Below are 16,539 nucleotides of genomic sequence, written 5' to 3'. Positions count from 1 at the left end.
CCCCAAACAAAACGACCACAGCCGGTTATAAGTGTCGATATTGACCTGTAGTGTAAAGGAGATGGATCCTAAATGTCAGTCAACATGGTGTGAATCTGAAGTGTAAATGCTAAATAGGAGAATTCTCCGACCAAATTTGCTCTCAGAACAATTTAACACGCCAAAAAACGCTTCCCTGTGCGTTAAATGGAACGTGTCGTGTGTCGTTGACGAAGGGCCTTGCGGTGCTTGACTGACTAAACGGACAATGTTGCAGGTCATAGTTTTGTAGAACTATTTTTTAGTCAATCGTATAAAATAAAAAATAGTTCTGGCTGGTGGTGAGGAGAGAAGGAGAGGCAAGCGAATGGGGGCGGATGTCCACTCTCTTTTCTCTGGGTGCAGTCTGTCTCTCGCGCGCGCACACACACACACACACACACACACACACACACACACAGTGTGTGAGAGAGGAGTACATACACACACGCATGCACGTACGTACATGATTGAATATTGAATATTTTATTTTATAAAATGCATACAAACAAACGTGGTGCGTGCGATTGCGAAGTACATACACGGTCACGCGCATGAGCAGTGCTCACACGTGCACACGTACACACGCACACACACTCAAACGGCTGCTCCCATCCCATTCGTGCAGTTGTGCTCATTGTGTGCGCTGTGTGTGTGTGTTTGGACTAGAGAGACTCGGGCAGCAGCAGCGGTAGTGTGTGTTAGTGTATCTAATCTGAACGGATTATCATTCTATATGACGGCGGACGGTGGAGGAGACACACAAGTTGCGACTCGTGTGTTAAATAAGAACGGAGGAGCCAGACGCCACGCAGGTACACAGTCTCACACACACACGCACACTTTTAAGTCACGTTAACGTTAACTCAGTGGCGTTAGCCGCAGTGTGGCTAGCGACCGTTAGCATCACTGAAGTCAATGAAGAAGAAGATGGGCTTCATCATCATCTGCTACAAGTCTCTTCATCTGGGGGGAATAATGTCGCATTGTACTCGCTGTTTCATAATAAAATATCACACGGAATATTTTTACACAATGTGTTCTGTTGTTGATAAATTCAACTTATAAAAGATGATTTATAAGTTTTAATGATAAAAGATTGAATGTAAAGGAGTTGACTGCGTGCCAGCTGTCGGTCGGTAGCGAACAGTAGTAGAGTAGCTAAACAATAGACCTAAACACTAGAGAGAGAGGGAGATAGAGACAGAGAGAGGGAGAGAGTATTAAACAAAGCCGTGAAATAGTTAATTCAGACCTCAAGACAAATCCCGTGTGGTTTAAGTAACGTGTGGCCAGGAGTTTGATTGAGACGTGAGTTAAGAATGATGCTTCTGTGTGTGTGTGTGTGTGTGTGTGTGTGTGTGTGTGTGTGTGAGACTGAGCATCATAAAGTTTGACCGTGCATGTTATTGATGTGATGATTGTACAGCCTGGCATCACAGCAGGGTGGGGGGGGGCTGTTTTGTGACACTATTAATAACGCTACTGGCACCCAGAAGGGTAGTTTAGTTTTATCTTATCGTATGTGTGTGTGTGTGTGGGGGGGGGGGGGGTCATAAAGGTTGTAGTTTGATCATCCCATCTTGGTCGTTGGGGGTCGTATATCGTGGTGGTGGATTTGAACCCGGATTTAAACACAAGTCAACATGACTTTGTTTGTTGTTTAGTTTGGATCGATCGTGTTGCTGTTTAACACTAAACATTTGATCCGTGTCTGTCCTGTGATCAGAGGCCTTTATAAGTATAACTCACTGTGAAGTGAACGGGGACTTGTGTGTGAATGAAGCCCCTTCAATAAACCATTACATTCTGGTTGAAGTGGTGCTAATGGGGACACTGGGTGGGGGGGGGGGGGAGATCCGAGGAGCAACCGGCGGCTGCGAGAAACAAAGACCCCGAAAGAGAGAACACCCCGGTCACTTTATTGTCTGTGTCGGTTGGATGGAAATATGTCCGTCTTATAAAACGACCGATGACGGTTATTTATTTATTCACATTTATAGATGTTATGGAAACTAAATAATCAGTTTATGTTGATCCGATCTGGCAGCAGTGGCAGCCGAGCACAACTTTGAAAGTGGACGTTAACAGTTTACTAACGACGGTCAGGACAAAGAAGTCGTTTTCAACGACAGTTGTCGTTGAAAACAGGCTGTTTGTCCTGACCGTCGCGTTAGTAAACTGAACATGGATACAGTCACAGACACGTTTAAATTGCGTAAAATTGAAGACGCGCATAGATAGACATAGAGGTGTGTTACATCGAATGCCCGAACTGGCCTGGGTGGGTTGCTTCATACGTTGGTTTCAGGTGTTGTTTTGTAATAATGGCTTTATATTGCATTGTTTGGTGGAGTATTATGTCCTGGTCCTTGTCAGTGGTTCTCAAACTTTTACATTTCAATAACTCTGACTGTATACAAATGGAACCAAATGGACCCTTAAGGGGCCATTTGGTTCCATTTGTATACTGTCAAGAGTTAAAGACTTTTAAGGGTAAATTTAGAACCCCAATCAAGTCCCTGGACCCCACTTTGAGAACCACTGGTGTTGTAGACATACGTGTTGGTTGGTTGATTTGTGATGATCTGACAGTGTGTAATCATGTTTAATGAGCACCAGTCCAGCCAGGGTGAGGGTAGAGATCTAGAGCAGTGTCCTGATGTGACCGTCTGGTCTATTGTGCGCCATATAACACGACTCTGTGTGTCCTGGGGAAAAGAGGCAAGACCACTAGGCTTTAGTTTACACCACATCATAACCACACACAGCATGCTGTTTAATAACTCAATGCACCACGTTTATGATCACATAGTCTCTAATCCATAGTTTAATTAAATCCCTTGTGTATTGTTTGTTTGCTTTTGGTTGTCTGTGTGTTTATAAACATCAAACGTATCTTTTTTTTTTGTGGTGGTGGGGGCACAAGTAGTGAGTAGGCTAATGTTGATATAGCCTACTATCTAGGTCTTGTAACTGTCTGTTTTGATTCATCAGATCTACACTGGTCTAAGAGGCTTATGTCGAGATGTGTACTGTAAGGCGATTGTACAGGACACTTCGCCTACAAGGCAATTAAAGTGCTTTACACAAAACATTGAGCATCAAGGCAGTGCAAATGAAACGATTAAAAGGTTATTAAGGAGAGGAGTTGAGAATAGAAAATATGAATAAGTTAAAAGAGAACACAATTACAGTGCAGAATCTAAAACCTCTGAAAAAGACATGCAAACTAGGGGCATATTGAGAACTTGAACTTTTTTTCCCCGTACGGGATGCTCATTTTCCTACTGGTGTGGATGTACTCATAGCGGTATCAGATATTGGCTTCATACCAGGATAAAATAGGATACTGGTATTTTGAGGAACACTAAAAATCACATAACCAAAAACCACATGTCAGAAGCAATTTGACTGACCTCTTTAGACTTGGGGCATTAAATCTATCTAATGGAGAATAATAGATCTAGTGATGACAGACTAGTCCATGAGTCTACATTGTTCACTAAGGACTGAGAGAGGAGCTGATGTAGTTGAAATCAGGATCATATACTTAATTATTTTTCCTTCATGATAAGCATATGTTTTAACAAGTTTGGGTTCCAAAGCAAGCATTTTTGTGAGTTACATGTGTTATGCCAATACTTTGTTGAAAGTGGATCAGTACATGACAGAAAGCTACGCCCAAATTCTGTCACGCAGTAAGGTAGAAAGTGTGTGATTTTAGTTCCATTAGTGGTGGTATTCTAATGCTTAATTTATGCTCCGTCGTATGATGGTGTTGTGTGCTATTAATAGCAGGCATACAAGCATACAATCATCGTTATTTTCGTCAGGGAGCACCGGCGTATGACAAAGTATAAATCGAGTTTCAGGATGGTCATGTTCATCTGTCTTTGTGTCACTACTGGCGTCGTCTAGGAGCGACCACCTCTTTCGCCACTGCGGCAGGAGGCGGAGCAGGCAAAAACCAGAGCGGCAATGTTGATAAAAGTTGAAGTTTGCCGCTGTGTGGCAAGACAGAGCAGCAGTCAATCAGAAGCATGCAGTGGTCTGAAGTGGGCATGGACTGGTGTACACACTCACTTTACATGGACAGAAATGGACTTCGGACTATGGAAGTACTGAATATTGATAACGTTTTAAACTAGCAGTTGTAGGTGTGAAATTAATCAAGATTGAGCAACTGCATGGCTAAAATGTATAGGTAGTTCTCAAACAAGCTGCCAGAGATGAGCATCAAGCATCTGTATTTCTCCTGCCTGTATGTGTGACCTCTCTTGCACAGCTCAGCTGCTGGCTTTGAGTTGCGCGGAGCAGCAGAGGTCTCGCTGGACCACAACTCACACATTCTCAAGGGCGTTGCTGGTGTGAATTCAGCATATTCTCAGAGTGGTCATCAACCCATATTGTGTTGACTACAGTTCAATGAAGTGGAGTTGAAAAATCAATATGGCTCCATGGATAATGATGGGAAAGTGTCCAAGTTGGCAGTGTACATTTTTATATTTAAGGTGAATCAGATTTTCATCTAGGCATTGAAATAGAAGTATAACATTCCAACCAAAAAAGTTATGGACAAGGAAGTGTTATCACACTCAAGTCGGCGACAAAACGATACCGACATGTAGTTGTGGAACGTACCCTATAATGTATTATTTACACTGATTTGTGTGCAAGGGTTTGTTTGTTAATCTGTGTGTGTGTGTGTTTCAGCCATGCCCTCCGTAATGGAGCGCTCGGGCGGCGGTGTCCTGTCTAGAAGCAGAGCCAAGAACATAACCAACGGCAACAGCCTGCCACACTCCGAGGAGGAGAGCAGTGATGAAGAGCATGCTCATGGTATGCAGGTTTACACACACACACACACACACACACACACACACACACACACACACACACACACACACACACACACACACACACACACACACACACACACACACACACACATTATGATTGAGAATACTCATGTCAAACCCTAGGCCCTTAGCCTAACCTTAACCCAACCACTGCCTTTCCAATCTGGGAACCCATCGCCCTCTACTGTTTTTTTACTATCTCACTTGGCTCTGGGAGGAAGTCGACGTAGCACACGTACGCAAGGAAACCGGGGTGTTGGTCTGCCTTCAGCCTTTCACTTCCGGTGGTGTGACTATGTTTTCATTCCCACTAACAATATTTCTACACAGAACACTAACACCGCTTCTCCCAGAGAACATGGATCGTTTTGGTTATAAGCCCACTTGTTTCTATGATGAAAGAGCAAGTTAAAATGTGAATATCTTTCCGTGGTTTTGTCTGCTGACTCTGCTCCGAGGACGCTATTGTTAAATGAGTTTCGGTTTGTTTCTAGTGGGGAAGGATCGGCAGACACGTGAATCCCGCCCACTACATTTGATTGGGTAAAGCGCGGCCTGCTTCCTGATCTGAAGGCACACCCACTTGTAGGCCAGTGCGTACGCGATATGACGAACCCCCCGACAGATTCAAACGCAGAGCAGAATCTGTTCTTGAGAGATTACTGCCTTTCAAAACCGAATGATCTCTGCTGGAGTTTCTATTCTTGTGGGGGAAAGAGTTTGGCCTTTTGTGCCCTCTAGGTTGCCCTTATTATTATTTTTGACTTCCCAACTTCTTTTTGGAGATTTCTGTCCTATCTGCGTACACACTGATCAGAAGCCTGCAGGTGTACCTCTGCTATCCATTTAGGACCACGGCCACGTCACTCTCTCAGACATAACCACATAAGGAGTTCCCAATGCAGCTACGCCCAAATATGGAGTGTGTTGTAACCTCAATGTGTCGTCATGGCATCAGGCGCAAACAAATCAGTCAGCTACTGCACTTATATGGGCACTGAATGTTTCAATTTGGCAGCCAGCCCTACGTTATTGCCAGACCCAAGGGGTCGGGCTTACATGAGGCTTTGTACCTGTTTCGTCCATACATGGGCATGGTCACTTTGTCCTCCGGCCCCAGCCAAAAAAAAGTCTGTCACTTTGTCCTCCGGCCCCAGCCAAAAAAAAATCTGTCCCCCAAAAAAGTCTGTCCATACATGGGCATAGAAGGGACACACGTCGTGCGAAGCCCGGCCATTCAGATTTCGACCCCTAGACCCAGACTTCAATCTGGGTCTGGCAGAACCAGGTCTCCTGGTCTTGTTTTAATAGGTGTTATGTCCTGCTATAACCGCAGAGAAGAACCAACATTCCCAACTGTACATGTTTACAAAAGAAATGCCCAAATGCTCATCTCTACTGCTGGCTAAAATGTTCTCTCTCCCTGTGTTAATTACAGTGGGTTTTCCTCATTATTCTTCCTGTACACCCCTCTTCTCTCTTCCTTCCACCTCCATCACCCCTACTCTTCATGACCCGCCTTTCATCCACTCCTTTTCCAGAAGATCCTAGCTCTCGCCACTAATTGCTTGCTCTCACTCTCTCTCTCTCTCTCTCTCTCTCTTTCTCTCTCTTTCTTTTTGTATCCTCAGACAGTATGATACGAGTGGGAGGAGACTACCAGGCCCAGATCCCAGAGTTCAAACCAGGTAAGTCAGGATGGAGAGATGGAGAAAGAAGGAGGGAGGGAGAGAAAGCGATAACGGGGAACAAATAGATAAGCGGGAGCAAACAGAGGGGAGGATGAATGGAGAGAGGGAGGAGAAGGTAGGCTGAGCAGGATGCAAGGGGGTGAGGGGGAGTAGAAAGGGAGGTGCTAGGACCTGTTTGAGCTGGGTTATAAGGAGGTAAAATCAACACCACCTCCCTGTTAAATAAAGCACTAATGACTCAATAGAAACTAATGGTGCTATGCATGCATCTAGTTCTGTCATTATGCTGTTTGTCACAGGACATCATTATAACACCACTTAACGGAATTGCTGGCAATTTAACCACACATAGATAATAACATCGAATTTCCCATCACACCCTTTGGCAAAACTTCCTCTTTTGGTTGGTGCTAACTATGCCTGACAGTACAGGCATAGTTGTTACACGATAAAACGTCACTGTGATACTCTGGAATTTAAAAACACATAAACGCTGCTAGATTTTCAATATGTGCCAGCCAGCACATGTACAATGACAATATTCAGTTCAGCTGCCATTATTTGCCGGTATTTTTGCTGTACACTGATTTGTGACTTTGACAGGGGAGTCTTTCACATTGTTTATTTATTAAGTAGAGACAAAATCAACAACCCTTACAGCCACAAAAAATTACTCTTGAGTTCCAGCGTCACCATCTTGCTCTTCTGTTGTTGTCCTTCCCAGAGGACATGTGACATGACCAAAATAGGGACGCCAGGGTTAATGTGGTTAACGCTCAGGCATTCAAACCAGGTAGCATAGGACCACAATATAGGACCGCAATGGAAACGAGTCCGCAGGACTTTTTGTTTTAGCCTAAATGTCTGACTGTACCTACCTCGTGCTGTTTACATTTCTGTCCAATAAAGTATTCAATCAATCAAAGCAAAAGCAGGGTTATTATAGTTTTGCATTTTTAAATGGTCTATTTCTTTCTTCTTTTTACTTAATTCAGTTAAGTTCGTAATTCGTTTTTCTTTCAAATGTATCTTTATTGAATCATCAGGTTTAAGGTACCATTTGTAAAAAAAAATGTTTTGTCACAAATCTTCAGACATGACAAACAAACATGATTCACTTTATATCCTGAAAACCAGCTGAAATGTTCTAATAAAGTGAGGGTTGCTGGCAAGGAGATAGCAGATTTTGAGTCATGTAGAGAAGTAAGTGTGTAGCGAGACCTAAAGGTAGCTCTCCACAACAGACTACAACCGATTGCTACAGATTGGCCATCGAATGAAGTCGGGAGATCAGTCGGTTGGAAGGTGTGAAAAAAAGTAGCATGCACCTGAGAGCAGACACTGACAGACGGCTACTATGGTGCTAAAATAGCATATGGCTTGACGTCTTTTTCAACAATAAGCCCACTGCTATCTGACAGTCAAAAGTCGCAGTTGTAAGGAAGCGTCGAAAGCCGGCCGAGCACGCTCAGTCGGCTTTCGACGCTTCCCTACAACTTGCACCCAGACGCGACAACGTACCCACCACCCATTCAACAGCAGACGTCGGTGCGGTGGAGAGCTACCTTTATACTCGACGTCTGCCCTCCACACTCCAGAAATGGTCGCGAATAGCAATCGCAAGCAGTTCGATGGCCATGGTAAACGGGAGTAGACTTAAAGGGGACCTCTGCCCAATACCACGGTTTAGTAAAAATATTGTGTATAAAGACCATTTGTTAGCACAGAAGCTAAAATAATTTGACCTAGGTTGTGAAAAGATATTCCCATTCAACTGTAATGCTTTTTTTCCTCTGCATCCATAGAGACTAATTCATTGTTTTTCTGCATATAAAATGTTAAATGTGGAATATAAAAAAAATGAGTGATGATTCATTATAAACCCAGTTTGATCTCATCTGTAGGCCAGGATCTTTGCAAGATTTTTTAATGTAATAATTCAATTGGGTTATATGCTTGAGTGGATCTTTATTCTTTTAAAGTAATACTGAGGTTTGGTTAAAATGAGGGAGGGGTGCACCTGACCTGAAAAAGTCATTAAAAACTGAAACCAGAAGTGGGGCTAGTTGAGCAGAAAACTTATTTGAAAAAGTCTGAATGAAACCCATCAGGGCCTTGAACTTTCCCTGACTGCATACAGTATATGGCAGCAGAGATCTCTTCCTGGGTAATTGGTGCCTCAAGTTTGACATGTAAGTCGAGGGAGGGAATGTTTAATTTATAAAAAAAACAAACTTGACATGGCATTTGAATCAGCCACGCAGTAGAATATAATTTCAAATAAAAGGCCTTGAACTTTTCATTGATGAGTTTCTGGTCTGATGCAATATCCCCATTGTTAGTGCATATGGCAGAAATGAGATCTTCTACTCTTAAACCACTTAGTTGATTGGCCAATCATTTCCGGGCCTTTTCACTGTGTTCATAAAAGTGGTTTTTACTCTTAAGCAATTGAAATTCAGCTTGGTGAGAGGACAGGAGATTAAACGCAGTCTGAAGTTTCAGACACTCTTTGCGTAAACTTGGTGATGGAGAATTGGCATATTGCCTATCCAAGATTAGAACTTTATGAGTAAGGTTCATTTGTTTCTCTTTTGAACATTTCTTTAACACAATAACCACCAAGGTTATCCCCTTGCCAGCGTAATTACCTTCATCCGATGATATTTGAAACGCCCGTGGAGGCGACATTGTGTTCCAAAAAAAACAAAAAAGGCGAAGGGAAGGGGTAGGCGAAGGGATCTGTGTATTCAGACGAACCACAACATTCCAACCGCGATCCGCCATTTTGGGCTTTGGCCCGCTGAAAACCGTGGTTTTCAATGCAAAAAACAGCAACTGAGTTACAGCTGTTCTTCTGAAAATCCCATAGTCGGGGCAGGTGGAAGTGACGTTTTTTGGAATGATGTCACATCCACATACTTCTTCTCTGATTGACGATGGATCATCCCAGAGCTGTGTTACGGTGCCTAAAACAGCGCGCCTAATTTTATTAATAGAACGACTTGATGCGTGTTGGCGGGCAAGCGTGCTATTTAATAGAACGACTTTATGCGTGTATAGCAGGAAATGAGTTAATATGCAGCAAGTATGCCTTCATGGCCTCTCAAACGGTCTTACTGGAGACCTTTAGAGTTACATTTGGACTTAAAAAGGTATTTATCTTTGCAGATATATGTGAGAGCGCTCTCATCTGATAGTAGCAGTGGATCTAATCTCCATCTCCAGTGCCTTCTAGCTAGCTCTGAATTTGGGAAGGCCACCTGAAGGAGAAGTTGTGCATGGTCTGAAATAATGATGCTATTATAGCTACTGGACTGTGTGTCTACTTCATACTCCTACACATGGGCATCATTATTATGTCACAAGTATGTAATTAAGTGTATAAAGTGGTTTGTAGGTGTGTTACATACTAGGACTTCATTCTGGGTCTGGCAGAACCAGGTCTCCTGGTCTTGTTAAAGTGGGTTTTGTATTTTAGTTTATTGTTATTATTTTCTTTAGTTTGTACGAGTTACATTTTTCATTGTCATATTTGGTATTTTTCTGGTGTGAGATTCAAAACATTTTGTGTAATAAAAACCATTTAAAAAATGAGAGAGGCAGTGAAAATAAGTCGTTGGTAGGGACAGATGAGAGGATGGAATAGAGCAGGGTATGAGAGCAAGGGGGAGAGAGAGAGAGAGAGCGCATACAGCAGATATGTGACTAATGAGTGTCTGGAAAAAGTCTTCATGTGTGTGTGTTTCTCCATGAGCAGACAGTCCAGCCCGCTACAATGAGAAGGACCAGAGGAGTATGCTGGTGTGGCGACCTGACAGCCAGGTCTCTGACGCCATGTGTAAGTGTACACATGCACACACAGACGAACACACACCTTTCATTCAGCGTTGTGCACTTGGTAACTTGACCTTGAATGGACCGGCTGGAGAAATGCTATTAAATTATTCTGGTTTTATAACTCTCTCTCTCTCTCTCTCTCTCTACCCATCCTGTCTCTGTTTCTCTTTGTCTATCTCTCTCTGTCTCTCTCTTTTCTCCCCCCCCGTCTCCCTCTATCTGCCTGTCTCTCTCTACCCATCCTCTCTCGCTCTGTTTCCCTCTCCATCCTCTATCTACTGCCTCCCCCCCTCAGTGGATGAGTACATTCTGATGGCCAAAGAGAAGCATGGTTACAACATGGAACAGGTATAGAAGACTCATCTCCATTTCATTTAATTTCACCTATTTCTAAAGCCAATATGTTTATAATACTGAATGAATGTCCAAAGCAATCACTTTAAAAATACAGATTTTCTCCAACTAATGTCTGTCTCTTTGTCTCTCTCTCTCTCTCTCTCTCTCTCTCTCTATCTCTCTCTCATCCATCCAGGCCCTGGGCATGTTGCTGTGGCACAAGCATGACGTAGAGCGTTCGCTGGCTGACCTGGCTAATTTCACCCCTTTCCCTGAGGAGTGGACTGTGGAGGACAAGGTGCTGTTTGAACAGGCCTTCAGCTTCCATGGAAAGAGCTTCCACCGCATCCAGCAGATGGTGAGACACGCATGCGTGCACGCACGCACACAACATCATACGACATGTGAGCTTGTAGATCAGCTATTCTTTGTAGGAAAAAATAGAGATGGCAGGGTTCATTCTTATTCTCGCTTTCTGTCTCTGTGTCGAGTGCACTCACCAGAATCTGCTTTCGTGTGTGTGTGTGTGTGTGTGCGCGTGTGTAGCTTCCTGACAAACTGATCTCCAGCCTGGTAAAGTACTACTACAGCTGGAAGAAGACTCGGACCAGGACGTCAGTCATGGACAGACAGGCCAGGAGGCTGCTCAACAAGAGAGAGAAAGAGGATAGGTAGGACGGAACATGCAACCCTCTGCCTTCTGCTAAAAGTTAAAATAGGAATAAGGATTATAGGGTCAGACCATGTGTGGTCAATATGGACAGTATGAGAAGTGTACATGCTGTGATGAGATATAGCATTTATCATGCACAGATCAGTTGGAAAGTGTTATACTGCACATGTATTGTATATATTACATATTGCACATATTAGACATATTAGATGATGTAAATAATTGTAGATATTGCCCTTGCTAGGTGCAAGTGTTTTGTGCAACCTTGGGACACCAATTGTACAAAACATTACGCATATTAGCCTATAGAGGGCACTAGAGCACTTATCTGAAACCTGCGAACAAGCGTGTACTCCTTCATTTGTGACAGACTGAACTGACATTCTCTCTCTCTCTGTCAGTAATGATGAAATCGAGGAGGCAGCAGGAGACCCTGGCAGCGACAGCGACTTTGAGGTCGACGCCAAGAGAGAGGTGAGAGACTCGTTAAAAAGAAACAAGAAGAAAAAAAGAAAAGCTACACGTGTGTCAGTGCTTGCATATTCAAATAAGCTAAAAGGCTAGCGTGTGCGGGCTGTCCTCTCCACGCAGACGGTGAAGCAATCTTCCGGCAGCGCAGCCCCTGATAAGGGCCCCCCCGTGGGCCGCCCAGGCCCCATCAAGAAGGAGAGCATCGGGGCCCAGTACCGGCACCACCCCCTGAGGGCCCGACGCCGGCCCCCCAAAGGCATGCACCTGGCCCAGCAGGACATCATGGCCCTGTCCACCTCCCAGGACACAGGGGTGCTGTCTGTAAGACAGCTGGACACACACTTGGTGTCCCTCAAGAGACAGGTAGGTCTATGAGACACTTGTCATAATTGTACAAATGTACCTGACATTAAAAACAACATATGTACAGTAGCAGGATGAATATTTTGGACAAATTTTGTTCAGATTTCTTCACTTTAAAAAAACGAATCAAATCAAAAGCTCACAACGCGTCACGATGCGTTGTGAGCTTGTAGATCCACAATCTTTGCCGTTTGTCATGCAATGAAGTATATAGGCCTTAGGTGGTTAACCTGAACTTTTCTGAAAATATCTTTGAGCCCTTCTCCCTCCTGTATATTCTGACACTGAAGTTCTCTCTCTCCCTGTCTCTCTCTTTCTCACTTTTTGTCTGTCTGCCTGCCCCCCCCCCCCCCCCTCTCTCTCGCTCTCAGGTCCAGAGCATCAAGCAGAACAACAGCAGTTTGAAACATGGCCTGTTCGAAGGCATCGACACATTCAAACCGACCGAGGTGACACGAACACACTTGTACTTCTCTCTCCCTCTTTCTCTATGCCACCGCTCCATTTCGGTCTTCGTTCATGTTCCTAATCCATTCCTAGAACTCGCTTCCTTCTACCCTGCTTTCTCACGTCCTCTGCCGCTCTGTCACACCTTCCTCCCTCGCTCTCACTCATCTCTCTGCATGTCTTTATCCCTCACACTTCCTTCTCTCTTCTGCCATCTACCTCAACCACATCTTTCCTCTCTTGAATCTAATCGCTAATCTAAACTAATCTTTTATCACTCTCTTACTACCACTGTCTCATCCTGCTCTTTCTCTTCTTCACTCTTCTCTCTCTTTTCCATCACTCCACAGCCTGTCCCGAAGATGAACTCTCGTTGGACTACAGAGGAGCAGCTCCTGGCTGTGCAGGGTGAGTCCCCCCTCCCTCTTGTACACCATATTTTGAAGACTTAAATAGCTGAATGAATACATTACAATGTAAAACTCTAATCGTTACATTAATCAATTTAAAAATACAATTTGAACAAATTGATTGAACAAATTGATGATAATGGATCGAATTACTTTGGGTCTGCAAAGAACCAACTTTAAGTAAGCTGTTTCTGCTCTCTTCTCTTCCATGAACCCCTCTGCCCTCTCTCCAGCCATCCGTCGCTATGGTAAAGACTTTGTTGCCATCGCTGAGGTGATTGGGACAAAAACGACAGCTCAGGTGATTGTCCTCTTGAATTGTCTAATGACTAAATTGGGAGACTGAACAATTCACTTACACCACTTGCTGAAATGCGACTGATTTTTTGAAACGGTTATCATCATTTCTTGAAAGGTACAAGACAATTAATTAACGTAAGTGGTTTACAGTAGGCTTATGACTATCTTTGCCATTAAATTTTTTGGGCAAATACAATGACCTGCCCAAAAATCAGGATACAAGGTTGAAAGTGGTTACGGTCATTCTTTTCAATGTTCAGACTTTCACTTTCACTGCACGACTGTTCCCCTTTAAAACACCGTCCTCTCCTTGGATGTTTTTGAGCCGTCACCTTCGCCATCCACTCTGTCCCACGCCTCCTCTCTGGAGTGCCACTGATCTCGCTACTGTCCTCTGCTTTAACCTTCCTCCCCCTGAAAACCATCTCTCCTTGTCTGTGATCCAGGTCAGTTCGTTCTTCGTGAGCTACAGGCGTCGCTTCAACCTGGACGAGGTACTGAGGGAGTGGGCGGCCGAGCAGGTGGCCAGCAACCGTGACCAGAGAGAACACAGGAGGAGCACAGATGAGCTGGGAGGAGCCACGCAAGCAGGAGCCGAGGAGGACGAGGTGAGGATTGAGGTTCAAGCCCGAATGAGGGAGCGCACAGTGTAAAGAAATACCAGTACAGGTGTCGGAAGTCTTCAAATGCCCCTGGAATTACATGAGGTCTAACTTGGAGGAAACAATAAACTGGGTAGTTATCGATCTTAAACTAAACGCTGTAGCATCTAATAACAGCATGGCATCCCTGTCCAATTTTCTGGTTTGGCTATCGATAGCACGTTAATGTGCACTTTATTGCACACATCGTTCAATAAAGTGTGGCAGTGTGGCTCTGTTCTCTGATAGTGACTCTAGCACCATAGCTTTCTCCTGTAAAGTTGTTTTTAAAAACAAAATCAAAGAGCTCTGTGACTCATTTTATATATAACTAGGCTGTCAAGTACATAGTTGTGAGTGCACGCTTCCCTACATTTTGAGAAGTATCTCTCCTGTAGTTTATACTGCTGCTCAGAGGCAGAGAAGTTTTTAGAGTTTTTCTTCTGGCTGGGTTCAGGTCCCATTTTTGACCCAGGAAAGCACTCGCCTTTGGGCCACAAGGTCATCGGTTCGATCCCGGGCACCGCCAACTCAGCGTGTGAGTAGCGTGGCTTGGGTCTGCGGCAAGTCGTGCGCCAAGTACTGGGAGCTGATGGTAGGCTCCACCTCAGCAATCCCTCTCCCAGGGGTCTAGCGCATTGTAATGGGGATAGACTCGAGCTCAATCCAAAATCCCAAGATGATATCGGCTCTCATATCAAAATTGATACATAATATCGATATATTGCGCAGGCCTACTTTTTGCCAGACCCAAGGGGTCGGCCTACATGAGGCTTTGACCCATTTCGTCCATACATGGGCATAAAAGTATGTCCATCTTGTCCCTTTTTTGATCATATATGGACACATTCTGGGTCTGGCAGAACCAGGTCTCCTGGTCTTGTCACCTTAGCCACCCTCCTTGTTTTTGTTGTTCTAAGCTCCTGTCTGATGAGGCCCCTGTTCCTCGGAAGCCCAGGGTCCCCCAGGGGTCTGTACTTGGTCCCCTCCTTTTCCCCCTCTACACCAAATCTCTTCTCCGAAAATAGCCGATCTACATGCTCACAACACATCGCAACGGCTATTTTCGACAAAAGAATGGTCGCCTATTATGACATGCCCAGAATAGGGACACTAGGGTTCATGTGGTTAAAGCGCCCTCTACAGTCAGGTGGAGGTTGTGAGTGTGTCTTTGCAAGTGGACAAACACTGACCTCCACCTACGTTGTGTTCTTCCTCCTCCTCCTCTGCAGGTCAAGATGGAGGACTCCCCCGCGGACGACGACTCCTCCAACGGCAACAACAGCGGCTCCTCCTCCCCGCCTCCCTCCTCGGCCCTGACGCCTCCCTCCCTCTCCCAGCCCCCGCCGTTGCTCCGCCCGGCGCCTCCCTCGGCTCCCCCCAGCCTCTTGCGGCAGCCGCCGCCGCTCCAGACGCGGCCCGTCCACAACAGGCCTCCCCACAACCACCCGCCTCCTCCACTGATCCGGCCCACCGTGACCACCTCCTCCTCCTCTTCCTCTTCCTCCTCTTCCTCCACCGGCCAGGGGGCAGGAGGGAGCTCCAGCCTCCGGGCTTCTCCCCCAAACAACTCCACCTCCTCTACTGCTCCCACTGCCAGCAAAGTACCTCCCCCGTCCCTGGTGGGGCTTAAAGTGGAGCAGCCGAACTCCCACTGACACACACACACACACACACACACACACACACACACACACACACAGACAGATTATAAAAACAAAAGGGACACATCCATGCATGCATATGTATGTGTAAATTCACACCAGCATGCATATAAACCTGTGTGTGTGTGTGTACACACACACACACACACACACACACACACACACACACACACACACACACACACACACACACACACACACACACACACACACACACACACACAATCCTTTATAGTCATTCCCCAGGTACTACGTAAACTTTTAACTGTCCTTCTAAGCAGCCTGGTTGTTTCTCATAATTCGGGCTCCGGGTCCAACCTCCTGATTTAACCCCAAAACTTCTCTTTTACTGTACAAACAGACACCTACCTCCAAGTCCACACACTCTGCTGCAAAATCCTCTGTGGAAATTTAACTCTGAGAGTTTACACCCACCATAAGGGTCAAATTTTACACTTGCAATTAAATTAATACTGAGGATTTTGCAGCACAGCTCAGTTGTTACTGCACTCATTCATACATACATACACACACATACACACACACACACACACGCACCACATACACCACCTACACTCACACATACTCACACACGGCTAGGAACTTGAGAATCAACCGTACCTGTGCACTCCCTGCCTCTTGAAAAACAAACGGCGACGCCACACTGGATCGTCAAGGCGGTGAAGGATGCCATGACAACGGGCACCCCAACCCCACACCTTGTTCATCTCCATGGCAACTGCAGAACATCTGGAATGCGGAGGAGTGCAGTGGAACGAACACACACACACACACACACACACACACACACAGGTTCCGCTTG

At 45.1% G+C, this 16,539-nt stretch overlaps 1 protein-coding gene across 1 annotated transcript; it reads left to right on the top strand.

Moving 5' to 3' along the window:
- Positions 1-709: 709 nt before the first annotated feature.
- rcor2 (REST corepressor 2) lies at positions 710-15,822 on the top strand. The gene is made up of 14 exons (XM_080450724.1): positions 710-833; positions 4,735-4,860; positions 6,512-6,568; positions 10,332-10,412; positions 10,707-10,759; positions 10,944-11,105; positions 11,294-11,418; positions 11,822-11,894; positions 12,012-12,254; positions 12,626-12,703; positions 13,052-13,109; positions 13,345-13,412; positions 13,858-14,019; positions 15,285-15,822. The coding sequence occupies exons 1-14, from the start codon at positions 755-757 to the stop codon at positions 15,708-15,710; spliced, it is 1,791 nt and encodes a 596-aa protein (XP_080306850.1). The 5' UTR covers positions 710-754; the 3' UTR covers positions 15,711-15,822.
- The last annotated feature ends 717 nt before the right edge of the window (positions 15,823-16,539 follow it).

This window comes from Gymnoscopelus braueri (genome assembly GCF_963280865.1).
Source record: "Gymnoscopelus braueri genome assembly, chromosome: 15".
Classification (NCBI taxonomy): domain Eukaryota; kingdom Metazoa; phylum Chordata; class Actinopteri; order Myctophiformes; family Myctophidae; genus Gymnoscopelus; species Gymnoscopelus braueri.
The sequence above is the reverse complement of the archived record's forward strand: the minus strand, read 5'-3'. Positions and strand labels throughout refer to the sequence as shown.

Bases quoted from the DNA above. Each gene is read 5' to 3' on its own strand.
- rcor2 (XM_080450724.1), top strand. From the start codon at position 755: ATGACGGCGGACGGTGGAGGAGACACACAAGTTGCGACTCGTGTGTTA. The intron at 6,569-10,331 runs GTAAGTCAGGAT...CTCCATGAGCAG, and splicing joins GATCCCAGAGTTCAAACCAG to ACAGTCCAGCCCGCTACAAT. The intron at 14,020-15,284 runs GTGAGGATTGAG...CCTCCTCTGCAG, and splicing joins CAGGAGCCGAGGAGGACGAG to GTCAAGATGGAGGACTCCCC.